Below are 17801 nucleotides of genomic sequence, written 5' to 3' on the forward strand. Positions count from 1 at the left end.
AAAAAAACACCCCCACATCAGCCTCCTAAAATTAAGTAACCAAGAGTGCTGATAGATCCTGGAAAGAAAGCTCTGACTCATATTGCCACTTCCTCTTCACTTTTCATGTCCCTCAGAAGCTGCATCCATACAAGCAGTCTTCACATCACTCAAGAAGCACAAAGGGTGTGCACGGGCTACAAGGTGGGAAGATTCCCCCAGATCTCATATCATCCCCCTGGTGGGTCTTCATGTGACAAAGTACAAAAAGATCCAGCTCAGACATGATTCTTTGGGGACCACTGAAGAGGCTGCAAACTAGAACAGGCCTTTTGGTGCTCTCATTAGTGCCTCAGGCCAGGCCTCACCTAAAACTGCAGCACAAGAACTGGTTTCTCGTTGCCCCAGCCTCAGCTGTCCTCAGTGGAGGCCAAATGCAGCAGGGAATCTGACACAGAAGAGTCATTATTGCAAATCATCTCTTCACTGGGGTTGGGCTGACAGTTCACTTCAAACCCTGAACCTAGCCTGAATCAGAGGGCATTCCCTAACCTGTGCACAGTACTTGAATGTCTGATACAAGCTAGCTTCAAACAGCTTCAAAAGATGCACCCAGTAGCAATACTGTTAATGTAGATTGCCAAGTCTCTCTTACACAGTCATTAAGCCAGAGTGCATACTGCAAAACTGGCAGATGCATAAGTTATGTCAATTAGCAAAACACTGGAGGCATCAAAAAGTGAGCTTGTGGTCTGATGGCCACTAGTAAAAATAGGCACTCCTGCTGCAACACATATGTACCTAAAGCCAGGTGCCATCTAGTTACAGCCACAGGTACGAACAGAAAGTTTAAAAGAAGGGCTATGAAACCTCAGCCAGCCACATGGTGAATATAAAATCTTTCCTTTGATCACAGCAGATTTCTACAACAAGGTCAACAGAGCCATCTGAAATCTTTTCTTTTAAGGAAACTCCACAGCAGTACACCAGCGGCTTCAAAGTTTAGATACCAAACAAACAAACACAGGGAAGAGAGAACCTTATAACTGCAGAATCTCTGCTGGGGCATCTTTTTCAACACAGCAGGCACCCCCTCTTTAGTCTATAACAAAGAGCGGTACAGAAGGGCTGCTTGTACATGCCACAGAGGTTTACTTCGGTTTAATTCTCCCTAAATTGAAGCAGTGGGTTTTTAAAAACCCCACTTCAATTTAAACTGAAGTAAACCCCCATAGCATGTACACAAGGGTCGGGCTCAATCCTTACCTGCCTCTTTGGCGGGGGGGAGGGAAGGCAAGCTGCCGGTGAGCCAAGTGGCCCCTGAGCTGCCGGGGGGAGCCGGTGCTTCTCTCTGTGGAAGTGCCCGCCAGGTGACACCCACCCACAGGCACCCAGCCTGGGCAGTCCTGGTGGGCACTGCAGCTGTGCAAGTAAACACTAGGCCCCCATGCAGCTCAAGTAGGCAGGCAGGCTCCGGGTAAGGCGGGGGGAAAAAAAGATCAGGCTCGCCATTTTTTTTTTCCTTCTTCAGTGGAGCCTGCCTGCACAGCCCCTGAGCTGCACGGGGCTTGGTGCTTCCCTCCATGGCTATTAAGGTAGCAAACTAAAACACTTTGGACATGTTTTATTTTGCTACATCCCAAAGTCATTTAAAGCACAATATGCCACCAACAGTGTAAACAGCAGCCACATTATGCGGTGCAAAAGGGCATTTAAATCGCTTTAAAGGCCTATTTTGTGTACAGAGGCTAAGGACACTAAAGTTGCATTCACTACCATGCTTCCCAGGTCAACACCAATTCTGTTGCCCAACTGACTTTAACACACATCCTGCTCTAACTTTCAGAGGGAAACAGCACCCTTTCCCTGAAGTATTTTCATATGTGCAATCTAGTCAGAGAAGAATTGCTTTGGGGAAGTTTGAGCTCACTTGGCTGAGGTCTTGAGATACTGAACTTGGAATACAAGTTCTTTCCTACTTGCGGGGGGAGGACTCTGTAAAAGTAAATGTAATAAAGAAAGTAGTGATTTTCCAAAATGCCTTACACTAAAAGGCATAGTTTAGTTTCATACATAAACCCTCCCAAGGAATACAACTAGGCATTTTTACTAAGGTTGAATAGAAACAGTTTGTTTTCAAAGATCAAATATTAAGATTTCTAAAGGCATGAAATATAAAAATAAAAGCTAGAAAATGTGTATATTTACTCAAATTTTCAAATAAATGTATGCATAAACTTTTTAACAAACGAGCTTGTGTACATATCCATTTTAAAAAGAAATGCATTAGAAAGAAAGAACAGAGTGATTAAAAAAATAAATCAGAAAACACAGAATTATATTCAGTTTAAGGCTGCAATCTCAGACTTTCATCTTAGACTAATAGCTATCTTGCATTTACATTTCAATTGTGAATTGACACATTATTACTCCTACCCTCTCACCCAGTATATAAGAGTTCATGTACAAACACACACACCCCTGAAAAAATGCCATGCCAAGGCCTTACATAGCACATATCCTAGTAATATTGCCCTGAAATCCTTCCGTACCTGCCACAGACCAAGTGGACAGGAGCAAGATCCATCACTGCAGCGTTCAGTAAAAATCTAGCTTGTGCCACTTGTGTGACATTTTGCATGGCAAGTGGCAAGGATTTTTCATTAGAAAGTAGAGAGGGTAAAAAGCCCATTCATGGAGTCGTATTCTGAACTGTCTCTGAGGTTTAGCTCATTTGAATTCCTGTGGTGATATGCTGAGGTTTTGGCATTGTTTTTTTTTTTGCTTCACATACATCACATGTCATCATTTTTGGCTTAATCATTTTGATTAAAGAATTCCCACAGTTAGTGCGTGTGGGGGGGGGGTGGAGCAGAGAAGGGTGCATATTAGCTAACACTCAAGCTTTCTCACTTACAGATCTGTAAATTTGACACAGCTGGAAATTAGTTTGGTGGCCCTGAACAGTCAAATTCAGCTTCACATAAGTCATGTACACAAAGGCAAATTTGGCTTCTGGAACCAGGGGGAATATTTGCTCTCATTTAACAACTCCATACCCACAAATTTGGCCTTGCCGGCAATTCAGCTCAGGAGAGATGCAGGACTGGATCACTAGGGGTGTTGATTTATAATTAAAGGTGCACTGGCAAAAGAAGGAAGGTTTACAAAAGGATTATTTAATTGTACTAGGGTATCACCCACTATAATGGACCAATGTCTACGGCATATTTCCCACTAGTACCTGGTACCTACCAGAGACACTGATGCTCCAACCAGTAGACTGAATTCTCTGAATTTGCATCACAGCCTTTAACCATGATACAGTGTCACTGTGCAACTTTCAAGCTGTCAGCCTAGCACTCAACCCCTTCAATGCTGATCTGCAGCCTCAGGCAGCTTAATAATGTATACCTAGTAGTCCCAGTTAAGACTGAGACTACACAGATACATATAGGGCATGTCTGCACTGCATAAAGCAGTGCCATGGAGGAATATCCAAGAAAGTGGTAAACAAGTTTGTTCAGGTACCTGAAACACCAGCAGCTTTCCCTTACACTTATAAGCAGGGAAACCTGACCCAGGCCCAGCTGTTCTGATGCAAGTATCTAAATTAGCTCATTTAGAGCCAACTCAATTACCACTACACACCATTGTACTGGGCTGTGTGGATATGCCAAGAGAGCAGTGAGACACAGCCTGGGTAGGTTGCCACAGCACAATGCTGGTGCTGTGCAGAGCTATTTGAACAAGCAGTTACAGCAGTAATTCACATCCAGCTTGCCTATATTATTTCAAATTCAAGGGAAGCACTAGTGCCCTGTCATCCTTTCATCAATGTAATGTTTGCTCTAGGTTTTAAAAGAGGAAGAAACATTAAAGGCCAAAATCTTGCCATTGGTGGACATATAACCCCCACTCATTTTTCCCAGGAGGTCACCATTTGGCCCAAATTTTGGATTTTTCTTCTGCAGTTTAACATATAAATACTCCCTCTCCCCTCCTTGCAATCAGTTCTTTAGTTCTAGCTTCCTTCCCTGCCTACTAATTTCCTTCATAGTCATCATTTCCACTTCCTTTGCTCTTTTTTGGCCTTCTGATTTCCTCTGAGGACCATATGGCTCATACAGCTTAAATACAAACACTGTATGTTTGAAAATGTCCATGATGGTAAGGTGGTACCAGAGCTGCAATATATCTGGGTTTCTTTAAACATAAATCAATCCTGGTTGTGTCAGCCTAGGGTTAAAAAGTGCTAAACCAATACAGTTTATTCCCAGTTACCTAAAGAATAAAATAAACGTCATAAAGCCTGGAAATACACTTCTTCGCACAGACCATGTGTGCACAAATATTATTCAAATAAAAAGAAGAAACTGCTATGCAACAGTGGTTAATGTGTAACAAACTGTTTGAAGACTTAAAACATTTGCTCTATGAATTAAAATCAAGCAAGCAGACATCTTGCAGGAACCAGCTATATGTTTCTGACTTACTTTCACAGGTTTAATGTCAGATAAATATATATAGTAAGGATGTAAACAAACCCTAGCTGCTCAAAAGTTTCTGCCCCCACCCCTCACTTAAAAACTACTCTGTTCACATGCATATTTAGTACCAAACAATTAAATGAGAGTTTGTCACAATAATTATTCCAAACCTGTTTGACCTATAAACCCAATTTTCTTTATACCATTTTGCTACCTCAAATAAAGCCACTGTTTTTTTCCTGACAGATTAACTCTGTGACCTAAATGGTTCCATCCAAAAAAATGCTTTCCCACATTTGTCACTGATCACATTGCCTGTATTTTAGAGACAAGGGGCTTGATAACATTCAGCTCTGTAACTATCATAGCACTTTTCTTTTCTTGGTAGACCTGCTAAGCCTTCCTGATCTGGGAAACCAAAAAAAGCATTTGGACAGAAATCCAACCACAAACAGAATTAGAGATCATTGCTAAAACAAAAACAGTGAGGCAGTAGATATAAATATCTGGAAATGTGGGAGGCAGTTTGCTTTACCTTAATAGGTCATTTTGTATATTTTTTATCTTAAGACAGAGATTTAGTGCTCCACTTGAGCAGTATTTTAGGACTGAAACCATGGACAACCTTGACTTCTCTATAATAGCTTGTTTGGGTGGGTCCAAGATAACCTTCAGTTGACCTGACAAACACAGGTTAGCTTCTTGGTCTTCAGAAAGAAACCAGAGTCCCCATATACTCTGTTCAACACATAGTTTGCAGCTAAGACAAACAAAATTGTCCAGACAAATATCTATTTTACTGGCAACTGAAACAGTCTCCTAAAATCTACCAGTGGCATGATGGTGTAGGGTGCACAGTGTGTACGGGAAGGCATATATTATCTCTGTCTGGGTACTCCACTCCTTTGAAGTGGCATTTCAGTCAATAGGCCACAGAGAGAAGCAGTTTAAATCTTCATCATTACAGTCCAGCAAAAAGGAAGGAAAACAAATGCAGCCGTAGTTCACCAATAGCTCCAAGACAAGCCAAGACAGAGCACTCCAGTTGCAGAGATGTATTAAACGACCACAACCCTATGGCCTGCTCCAGAAACTGCATTCGGTTAAACATTTAATATGGGAAACACAACACCTTCCAAGTCCGATATGTAACTACCATAAAAAAAACATTCAAGTAGTGGATCTCCAAGCCTAGGATGTGGAAGCCATATGGCAGATTTCCCCTTTAAACGTCAATTTACTTGTTCTCGTTTTCTGCAGCCTGGATGTTTGGAGATATGCATGTACATGAGAAAAACCTATTCAGAAGGCCTGCTTCCATGAGCTTCTTTAAATTCTAGTAGAATTAAGGCCCCTAACCTGTACCCACTGAAGTATATGCATGCCTACAGTCACACTAGCAATCACCAGTAAACAAACTATGCACATGCTGAAGGGTTTGTAGGACTGGGGCCTTACTGAATAATAGTTATTCTGTATAAACAAGGCAAATTGTGCTCTTACTTCCCCTTGTATAAATCCAGGACAACCCCAATGAAGTCAGATCTATGCAAATCTAGCTGGGGGCAGACTCCGGCCCTGTGGATCTGCTCCTGTTTCCTTGGAAGTCAGTAGAAGCTTTGCCGTAAACTTTAACAGGTGTAGGAACAGGTCAAGAACATATGATTGAACACTGTTTGGAGAGCCAAAAGCCCTTGCAACTTTCTCCAGCTTCTTGATCCTAAGGCAATTGAAAATAAAGCATCCAAAAGATATCACCAAAACAATAAACATCAAACAAAAGAGGTAAACAACAGAGCTAATACAATTGAGCTACGCTGAGTGTTAAAACAGGAAAGAGAATGGAACTAGGCTAGCAACAACATGTCTTGTTGTAAGTGAGTTTCATTTCCTCTTACTGACAAATCAGCCAAAGGAGTCACTTCTGTGATCTACAAAGCATATCCTTTTCTTTTTGTTGTTAATTTGTTTGCTGATGACAGGAAGCAAAAGGAGAGACTCAAACACATCCCCAGAAGCATAAGACCTCTTCGGAAAACCACCTGCAGAGCCATGCATATAGCAAGCAAGTCCCAGTCACTATTGAGGCTCAATTCAGCATGGGTAGCTTAGAAAAAATAAGTGAGCCAGACTATTTTCTTGCACTATTGAGGCCAGACACAAGAGCAACAGCAAACTTATTCTTAAGAGAGGTAAATGGTATTCCCACCTTCTCATACTGAAATAAATTTTCTACCAATGGAAATAGTGTTCCCTGTTTCCATCAAGGGCTTTCATCTGAAGTGCTTTGTTTTTGTTCCTATCCTGAAGGTGTCTTTGACTAATGAATGGAAAAGAAAAAGGAGGATCTCAGTGCTGGCCTTGGCACATTTGAATTCACTTATATGGTCTATCATGAAATGCAAAAAAATTTATCTTACACTGAAACCAAAAAGCTCTGCACTTATGGTAAGTAGCTTAAGGAAACAGTCAGTCTATCTATCTAGAAGAAAAGCAAGTCCACTCCATCAGCACATTCAAAAAATGGCTGAACTCCAATTCGTTTCTGCTGAATGGAAGATACATGAATGCAGGACCACAGGATAGTAGGGCTGGAAGGGACCTCATAAGATCATCTAATCCAGCCCTCTATGTAGGGTAGAATTATCCCTGACTAAATTAATTATCCCAGTCAAGTGTCTGTCTAAGCTGCTCTGGAAAATTTCCATGAATAAAGATTCCACATAAACAAAAGTAACTATGTTTAAGCATATGATGGTGGTATTCAAACAAATAAAGTAAGAGTGACAGGAAAATGGTAACATAGCATCCATAGTTCTCAGACAACAGTTATAGAGTGGTGATTTTGGAAAAATCAGGCCAGTTAGACCTTTCTATGGAATGATTTTTAGAAGGAGCTGGACAAATGCTGAAGTAAACTTATTAGCCAGACCCTGTGATAATCCTACACTGCCAGTGCATTGGGGCATATTCCACCCACCAGTAGCTCGGCTCCCCTCAAGACACGCAATATGTTCACCCTTTCAAAATCCTTTGACTCTTCTTTGCTTACTTGATGGCACAACGAACAGTCAGGACAAGCACCACCAAACATCATCTCTGATAGTCAAGCAGGATTTAACTGTCCAAGCCATTATTGGGCACTTCTCAACTATTTTCGAACTGCACAGGATCACTGTGCCTCAAACCTATACCAATGGGGCCTTTGCAATGACAACAAAAGCCCTTGTGGACAAGTTCAAACCATGTCCCCCGTTATTGATTCATATCCATACAATGCTACATGGTAGCCTTCAAGTCTTCACAGTGGTGATGACATCACCTTAAAATGGCTGAAACAATATGCAGAAACCACATACACTAAATAAATAAATAGAAAGAATCTAGGATGGAAGAGAAATCTGCAGGCTACATAGGCCCAAAGGGGATATGGGTTTGAGCAGAAAGGACATGCCAGGAGGTGGTGGCCAGGGATTGCAAAGGATTCTGACACACCAAGCATAGGGACCAAAATAGCACAAAACCGATTTCTAGAGGTTTCAGCAATGGACACCACCAGTACACCATGTCTCTTCCTTCATGGTCCCTATTTTTGAGCAGAAGACAAGAGCAATTCACAAACTGAATTGCAAGGGACGTGGGAAGCTTTTGACAGCTATTCACTCCTCCAGTTTAAGTTAGGCTTTGCAGCCAATGCTAAACTCTGTGCTGCCAAGTTTCGAAAAACTGGATTTACCCAAATATCCCCCAATATTTAGATTCTAAATAAGGAAAAATTATAAATCTGTTATAATTTTCAAGGTATAGAATTTAATTATTGGAGGTTTGCCTTGAATTCCTCCTCACACTGCTACACCAAGGAAAATAAATAGCAGTCAGACAGCCCCTTTGACTTCTGCCTCCCCCAGCTTCTTTCCCCTGCAGCCCCTCTTCCAGGCTCCCCTTTTTACTGTTAAACCCTGCTCTCCCTGAGCACATGAAAGCGAGGGGCAAATTTGGAAACACTGATCTTGAAATAAACATACCTGTAATAATTTGCATATAGGCTAGGGTACCCATAGACTTAGTTCATCCAGAATTGATACATTTTACATTTTTTTAAACTGTTGCAAGTTTTAGCACAGATACTCCATAAACACACTTATAAGCAGCACTTCTGTACCTACTTATTAGGGGTGTGCAAAATGGGCCCTATTTGATTTGAATTCGGCCCGAATCAGGGACACTATGTCCGAATCACTGAATCTTTCCAAATCTCTCCAAATCAATTCGGAGGGTTCTGATTCAATTCAGAGATATAAAAAGCGTCCTCTGATTTGATCTGGATGCGGAGATTTGGCCACTGAATCAGGCCGAATCTCCACTGAATCAAATCTGGGACTGAAGCTTCGCATAGTCCTGCTACTTATATATAGCACAAACTGTGCATATTAATACAAAACCAAAATGCTCATGATTTTCCATACTGTTCACTGAGCTAGGCTGCAGCAGAGTCAAGAGTGTTTCAGCCATCGTGATCCCATAGCTCAGCACTGCTCAGTGTGGGAACTCCAGGTTCCTCCCCACAAAGGATCCATGTGCTAGTTAGTCCTTTATTCATAACTAGGACCAGGTGTTCTTAACATGAGTCCTGGGATCCTCCAAAAAATATATATATAGATGAGGCACAGAGCAACCTGGTCTGGCTCCACCTCATGCAGAAGTCATATGCAACAGACTGAGAGAGGGGTCAACATAGGGATACTAGGTGAACTGTTTGGGTGATGTGCGGGTGATGACCATCTGGTGATGTGCGTAAGCCATTTGAGGCTAGGGAAGAAACAGGAATAATTGGAAATGGAAAAGAAAAATGTGGCTCAGCTGTGGAAGTTAAGAGAAAACTGAAGTGTATTCAAGATACTAGCTCACTATGACTTGCAAAAGAGTAGATGCTGAGGGGGACTGCGCATAACAGGCATTACCATATCTCACATTCAGATGAACCGCACTAACCTATTCTTTTGGTAGGTTCCCATCACTATTTCTGGCACCAGAGAAGGGTTTTGGAACTTGCTCCAGTCTGAGTGCTGGCCTGGTGTTACAGTGCCTCTGGTGCAAGTGCCCTACTTGAGGAACAACTGCCACTGCCCCCCACTTCTTTTAAGGGCACACACACACGACACCCATCAGTATGTTTGCCCAACATAGAAAATGTGTTTTATAATTATGTTCAGTGTTGGTAACATTTAATCAGCTTCCTAATTGGTTTCCATTACTGTGCAAACACTGCTTTTAGCAGCAGTTTACTGATAGATAATGCATTTAATGAGGTTTCCTCATATGTGAATGCAAGATAAGGGGCTTTTCCCCCCCATGCTGATGGGGGGAGGGGAACCTCACCTTGTATTTGAGTAAATATGGGATTACTAAAATGCCATTTCTGCAGCTAAATGTATTCATGCATTAGAGCTAAAGAGAAGATGCATTCCCTGCTTTCCATTCTAAATACAACAGAGAAAAAAATCCTTACTTTGAAAAAGGGAAGTTCAACTATACAAACATAGCAGATGTTTTTTTACTGCTGTCACTAAGGAGCTACATTTCTAAATATACACTAGTAGCCCTAGGGATACGAAAGCTGAGGCAGGAGCACCAGTCTAGTGGACAGAGCAAGATATCTGGAATCAAGACACTTGGGGTCCAGCCCCAGCCAGAGCTGTGTTACCACAGGAAGTGACTTAGAGCATATTACTGCAGAATAGTAGAGCCAAGCCAGACCTAGCTTTAACTTAGCTCATAGAGGTCTAACTGTGGCTACATGCAGCTAAACGTAGGCTAACCACCCCTCCTCGCTTAAGGCAGGCTTTGCAGCCCACACTGAGCTATATGCTGCCATGGCTATGCTGCTAGCAGTACCTGAACTAGCCAATTAAAAGTTAACTCATGTGTCTGTTATAGCATATAGAGGACAGAGGACATGCATGTGCACATGCGCGCACACAAAGACATGAGTACACAATCTCTCTGTGCCTCCTTCATTGGTGAAATGGAACACATAAATTACTGTGAAATTAGTTTGTTTGAATTTGTAGAACGCTTGAAGAGCCTCCAATGGAAGATCCCACAGACGCATAAAGTTGTTATTGTTGTTAGCAATAGTAAAATGTTTATGCTATATCTTTCCTTGGCACAGCATCTTACAGAGGTTATTAGAACAAACAAAAATCAGTCTCTATCCCTAAACCTTATCCAAAGAGCACAGTCTCAAGCTGGCTTGACCAATGCTTCTCAGATTTTTTAGATTCAAGGCACCCCTTGTTAAATGCCAGTTTTTAGTTTTCACTCAATTTTTTTGAATACAGAAAAATAATAGAGCAATTTCTCCCTTATACAGAACTCAGAAAAATCAAGCAGGTCAGAATGTGTTTAACAGTCTGGAATCCTATTTGAATGATCTGGGTTTAACCTTGTGAATCATGTTTGCACACCTAACAGCACTAAAATTTCAAGGATACTTTGGGGTGCCACCCAAGGATCTCAAGGCACCTGAGGATACCATGGCACTCTGGTTGAGCATCACTGACCTAGACAAAGCAAGGGAACAGCCAAAGGGTAGGAGAGCATTAAAAACAAAACAACGGGAGTCAGCATATGCAGAGAATGAAGGTGAACTCTAAGGTCAAGTGCATACGGGCTTCCGCTCCTATACTTTGAAATAGACAGTGAGGGAAGAGAAGAGGGTTCTGAGGAAGGACAGCAAAGATGCTTGGCACACAGGATGGAAACAGCCAGAAAGAGGAAGGATGTAGGAGATCAAAAGGGCAAACAAGGTGAGGACAATCGGTAGAGCACAGAGAACAAGGTTTATAAACACAGGGTTTTTTTACTGTCATCTGCTAACCAATGGCAATGAACAGTCACTTCAATACCCATTATTTTCCAGGGTGCAACATCTATAGGGATTAACATTATAGAGGGCACCTGAGAAGCAAAAACCAAAAATACGGAACAGGTGTTGGGTGGCAGCACTGTAGAGAAGATCTTGGGGTTTTGGTGGATCACAGACTCAGCCTTACTCTGGGAAGTGATGCAGCTGCAAAAAAAGCCAAATGTCCTTGTTGTGGCAGGACAGTGATAGTGCCTTCATCCTGTTGCTTTACACCTTTACTGAGGACATTTGCTATTTCAGACACTGGCCTGGTAGCTGTATGTGAGAGTTGTTTGCGAAGTTTTTAAGAACAGGTTAGACTCATACTTTTCTACAATGGTTAAGATAGGGATGATCTTGCTTTGAGCAGAGGGCTGGACTAGATGACCTTCTGAGGTCCCTTCCAGCCCTACTTTTCTATGGTTTTATGATTCTATGAGTACAGCCTGTATCCTAACATCTGACACATCACAAGACAAATTGTAAACACAACTGAAACAAACATAACAGTAAGGCCAGGGATACAGTAACTTGCCAGATGAGCAAAGTGAAGGCAGAAGGCAAATTAGTTCATATCCCCAAAAGGTGCATTTCACTTTACATGTCCTGTGGCCACAAATAACTTAATTCAAGGAGATCTGACAAGTCCCTTATACACTGACTTCCCAAATCAGGACCTTAGATAGTGAAATCTTTATGCCAGGGAGTATTTCTTAAAGATTTAACGTTTTTAAAGTTAGAAAGGAGCACATCTTGCCTGTTCTGCACACCCCAGGTTCTGGAAATTCACTGTCCTGTATCACGTCTAATATATATGGCACTTGACTGACCTACTATGATTGCAGAAAAAAGCCATAATAAGCAATACAAAACAACTTTAGAGATAATAGGCGCTTACAAATATCCCAATGGCTTTTCTGCCCATTGTGCCCTATAGTAGAAGGCAGATATAACCCAAAAAATTTCCTCTGAATGAAAAATTGCAACACTTTAGGAGTGTGCCTCCTACCAGGTAAATAAACAACTACATCTACCCCTAACCAGAGAATATTTGAAAAGCTATGTGCTGCAGAGGAAGTTAGAGGAAGTAACTCCCACACAGACCATTTTTCAGCTAAAGATCTCCCTCACAACACAAAGACACACTTACTGCACGCTCCACAAGTGAAGCAACCATCATGATAGAGATTCCCCATGGCTTGGCAGGCTTGATTGGCTCCATACACGCCTTTGTTGCATTTTACACAGGTTCCTAAAAATGGAATAAAGAAAAACAAGAGGGGTCAAAAGTAGAATCTATTAACATGGCAAATCCTTCTATAGGAAAGAGATGCTTTAGCTGCAGGGGCACTCCTGCAACAGAGACATTTGTATCTCAGTATGCATATGCAGACTCACAACACTCAGAAGGTAATACTAGGCATCATAGCAGGTAGGTAAGGTAAACTTCAGCATTAAATACCCTGAATGTTATTGTTGACAAAGGCTGATGCTATCAAATTGACAGACCAGACACCACTGAAAATAACCTGAAAATTTGGCTAGCATGCTCCTGTGCTTGCTTCCTGTAGTTATGTCCTCTCTTCCCTGTGACCCCCACCCACACACAACCACAAACACTTGAAAAAGGAAAATCTGTAAGAAACAGGGAGTCCTATTTGGTTGTTCATTGACAAATGGCTTCCACAACTGTAATTTACAATACTTTCCATGCAGTTTTGACTGCTTCGATTGATTGGGGAAACTAGAATTCCCTTTTTAACTGCTCATTTTAAACTTTAACATTTTAAACCTCTACAACTTCTGATAAGCACAGTAAAACAGCTGGGACTTTCCACTACACCAGTCCTTGGACTGAATTCCATCCCTGTGGACTGCATATCAAGCCCACACTTCTTCCCTCTTGCAGGCACCTCTGGAAGGGAAGTCTCATTGTATTCCCTGCCAGATTTTTTTCTAGGTTCTTTTAATGAAATTCCATCTGGTGGAACAGATGTTTTTGGTAAAAGCAATGAAGTTAGCTAATGTGAACTTGATTCTCAGAACAACCTGTAAAATGAAGAAGCAACAATAGGTGCACTCATTCACTTAGCTTCTGGGACTAGAAATCTGAGTCTGTCACCTCTAAGATGACTACAATGATCTGTGGCTAGTCAGAGATGTTGAACAGGGCTACCCCCTCCAACAGCCTGTGTGTGTCACTAAAGAGAAAACATAAAATTAAAATCAGTAATCAGTGCTTTTAATGTGAAGATAGTGGGGGACACCTTTGGCAAACAAAAGACAATTGCACAGACTGGATGCAAAGACAAAAATCACAAGGAGGAGAGGAAGAGGAAGTAACTCCCACACAGACCATTATTCAGCTGAGGCTGACCAACGCAGATCCCAAGCCTCAATCGCTTCAGAAATACCATTCCCATGCATTGCAAGCAAAGAAGCAAGCATGAGAAAGTACCCCTCCTACTGGCCAAAGCGGGGGTGGATAAGGAATAAGTTATATCCTTTCATTGGGCTGGAGTAATTTATTTCCACCACCTACATCCTCCCAAAAGAAAGCAGCGTAGGGGAGGAATCTGTCTCTGAATCACAATGCCTCTCATGGCAGCTCAGATCAACACTGCTTTTTGGGGGCCTGTGCATAGCAGTACCATGCAGCCCTAAGAAATAATTTGCTTGTGCATCTACCCAAAGGTTGAAAGAAAAAAAAACCTGTGCTGTATTATTATTATTATTACGGTTTATGCTGCATAGTGTTGTGCAGGCAAGCAAAAAACACAATAGGTGCCCACCCCAAAACGGTTAAACTAAGTCTGGGTCAAAAGTCTACCCCAGCCTAGTATCACACTAGCATGGTTAAGGCACAGTATTCCACAGCTCATGAGAGAGTGACATGGCTTGCATCACATGCAGCTGCTTTTGACTCCCTAGTGCAAGTGGCCAGATACCCTAAGCCCTTCTTAAAAGGCTATAATCTGTTTCAGTTTGGAACAGCATGGTGAGCAGCAATTATATTTGGCTTTGAATCTTCCTGGCAAGATAAACAGACGTTGCTTCATAAACCACAAACGCCTACTGGAGATTTAACTTTGCCCCTTCTCAGCCATTACAGCAAGTGGGCAGCCACATTTGGTTCACACAAAGCACAAATTACATGCTCTTACTCATTTTCAAAGAAATCTATTTTGGATTATAAGATAAAACGTTGCAATTAAAGTTCATTTCCATGAGGTAGGTCACAGAGATTCTAGTGAGACCTCCTTTTTCCCCATCTGAAAAGGGGAAGGAGAATTAGAAATCAGGTTTAGAAATTCTACAACTAAATAGCAATTTGCATCCTCAATTTTTTTATTACTTCAGGGTATTTAAAAAAAAAAAAAATCAACTGAACACACCAGAATGACAACCTGGAAGATGACTGACTGCAAGTTATACTTTTTGGAAAGAGGTGGAGGAAAGTCACTTTCAATTTCACAGGCAGCCTTAGAGCTGGCATCTTCCGCCCTGATCTGATTCTGTAGAGCATCTGTAAAGAAAGCGTGAGGGAATGCTATTGTCTAATGGCTAAAGAAAGGGAAGTTACTGCCTCAACAAGGCGCTGTGTGGAAGCTTATTTAGTTTAGGCATTAGCACATGATCATTGCTGACCAATTTCAAGGCCAAATCAGCTTGAAATCATCTGAAAAATTAGCAACAGACATCTTCAACCTGGTCAGGTCTACTCCTGCAATGCTTTAGTTCACTAGTTTTAGACTTCTGGTCCATGGACCCCTGGGGGTCCTCAGACTATGTCTAAGGGGTCCACAAAAGATGACTATGATCAGTAAAAAGTATGTGAATACCCACATTTACAATTGAAAGCGGTCTGCACCTCCATTCAAAATTTTTTAAAGGTTCACAAATGAAAAAAGGTTTTAGTCTGTTTACTTCAGCTTTATCTTAAATTTTAACCAAGAGAGGCTGGACATAGGAAGAGTTACTGGTTCCACATTGATCTGTTGTGTGACTACAGGCAAGTTGCTTCACCTCTCAGTGAACTCTGTTTCTCTTTTTACCCTTTTGCCTGTCTGATCTAGGTAGACTGTCAACTATGAGCTAGAGACTGTTTGTCACTATGCATTTAGACAGATCTTAATACTATGGGGCCCTGATCTCAGCTGGGGACTCAAACTGACAGTTTCAAATTAATCAGAAGTCACTGAAAGGTCTGGTACACATTAGGAAGAAACTGACCTATCTGCAGCAGTACTCAAAAACAGTCATCGATTCTGGCCAAATCATACTGAGATAAAGCCATGGTAGTCTTCAGTCAGGCAGGAGGCAGGTTAAAGATGCACTTTACAGACTGGTTATGTTTTTTAAACAAAATTTTCTCCCTCTTGGGGAGTGGCATAACTCAACTGGTAGGGTAACTGGCTACAGACTGGAAGGACCTGGGCTTGATCCCAGTTGAGGGCAATGGATTTCCATTCACTGTTTCCACTTCCTGCCCAGCCCTGATGCCCATACAACCTAACCAATGGGTACCAGGAGCCACCTGGGGGTAAAGACGCCAGAGTATAGTACTGACCACATCACCTTCACCTTGTGCTGAGAAACAGTGGAGCCCTGCCTGAATGACTTGTAAATGAGATATCTTTACCTTTTTCTCCCTCTTGGTAACACTATTTAAACTTCCCTAATGTTGGCCAGTTTTCAAAGCACAGTGATAAAAATGCTCAATACCTGTATATACAGCAGATGCTCATTTTCCTAGGACAGACATGGTTTCCTTTGGTGTGGTGGCTCCTAAATAGTCAGGCAGAAGGCCAGAGGGAGCCAACCTTTTTCAAAAGATGTGCCACAAGTTAAGCATTGTACCCTCCTCAAGTGCCATTCCAATCCCCTTTTCTTGCCTGATTTGTTGTTCTCCTTTCCATTCCCTGAGCTGTCTATCACTGTGTTCCTTCTTCCTTCCCTCATCTGCTGTTGCCACACACACACAGCCTGCCTGTTCTATTTGTGGCATGCGTGCAGCACGTTGGCCACCTGTGTGTTAGGCCAAGATACAGAAAACCATTGAAAGTAATTCTGTGCTCCAGTGTGCTCAGAGCCAAAAAGTGCAAGGAAGTAAGAATCTGAAAAGAAAACAGGAAAGAATCATAAGCTATTCTCCTTATCCAAGTCTGGTCTGAACTAATATACCAATTCCATATAGATCCACATCAAAAGGCAAATCATTTTGCAAAACTTGCTGGATCTTCGCAAATACACCAAAGCCTATTCCAATATTCATTGAAATAGGGATTTTCTGAAAGCAAAAACAAACAAGATTGAGAGAAGAATGGAAGATAAACTAAATCTGGCAGGCATTGCAAGAGAGTAAAATACAGCCTTTCAAATGTGTGTGTGTGAGCGTGCACAGAAATTCCATTACAGTATTTTGTGCTATCATCTGACACACAAGCTCAAGACTGATTAGTAACATTCCTTCTTAAATAAAGCCAGAACAGTGGAAAATCCTGGTAGCAGGAAAACTGCAGCTTTTGCAGTGTTAAGGTGACTTTCCAAGACATTTGTTGGGCTTTCTACAGAATCTGCTTGATTGAATTTAAAGGTGCCTGCATTTTTCCCTTATGCATGCCAATACACTGTTACTCCATCATGTCTCCAGAATGTTATGATTTCCTCCGCTCCACAAAATGCCACAGAAATTTAGGACACTGAATATTTATTACCAGTAACAACAAAAATTCAGAAAACATGTCTCATAGGCTAAGACCCCAGAATAAAGCTAAAAATAGTTTTAATCAAGTCATGGCCCACCCACATGAAGGCATATCTGCCATAAAAGAACCTTTAACTGCTGAATGGCCAATGCACCAAGCATATATAATAAAGTTTACCTTCCCTTCTGCCATAGGGAAGTGGTACACCCCTGTGAAAGTGTCCTCAGTCCACTGGACACAATGTAAACTGCAATTTCTGCAAGGGCTCTCTAGTCAAAAAGGAGAGCAGCACAAGACAAGTAACCTCAACAAGTCTGTCATTTCAGAGAGATGTTAAATGTCAAGTGGTAGCAAAGGTTCTCTGGGTAGATGTGATATCTTTTATTAAACCAACTAACACTCAAGTGGGATCAATGATAATAACTTAGCATACCTGAGGTGCAAACAAGTGTTCACAAGACTTGGTTTAAGTTTAGGCAGCTTAACTTAAGGTCCACAGTGGGGAGGGTTGGCAGGTCCATATTTAGAAGAGTTGCCTGTTTAATGATTTCTTTGCCTCCGTCTTCCTAAGTAGGGACCAGAACACCCACCTCCCTGCTGGGCCCCCCTCAGGCCCCGGGGGAGGCACACCTGGGCCACGGGTTAGTGAGGATTTAGTTAGGGAGCTTCTGGAGGGGTTGGACGTATTCAAGTCAGCCGGTCCGGATGATCTCCACC

The 17801-nt window shown here is 41.9% G+C and overlaps 1 protein-coding gene across 2 annotated transcripts in view; it reads right to left on the reverse strand.

Moving 5' to 3' along the window:
• LIMD1 (LIM domains containing 1) overlaps positions 1–17801 on the reverse strand; it is a 54230-nt gene that overhangs the window by 24793 nt on the left and 11636 nt on the right. The window contains exon 2 of one of the 2 annotated variants that reach the window (XM_019537223.1): positions 12527–12628. The exons of the other annotated variant lie outside the window; for it this stretch is intronic. Within the exon in view, the coding sequence (XP_019392768.1) occupies positions 12527–12628 (102 nt within the window). The remainder of the gene's footprint in view (positions 1–12526; positions 12629–17801) is intronic. 2 annotated transcript variants of the gene reach the window in all.

This window comes from Crocodylus porosus, unplaced genomic scaffold (assembly GCF_001723895.1).
Source record: "Crocodylus porosus isolate Cpor-Errol unplaced genomic scaffold, CroPor_comp1, whole genome shotgun sequence".
Classification (NCBI taxonomy): domain Eukaryota; kingdom Metazoa; phylum Chordata; order Crocodylia; family Crocodylidae; genus Crocodylus; species Crocodylus porosus.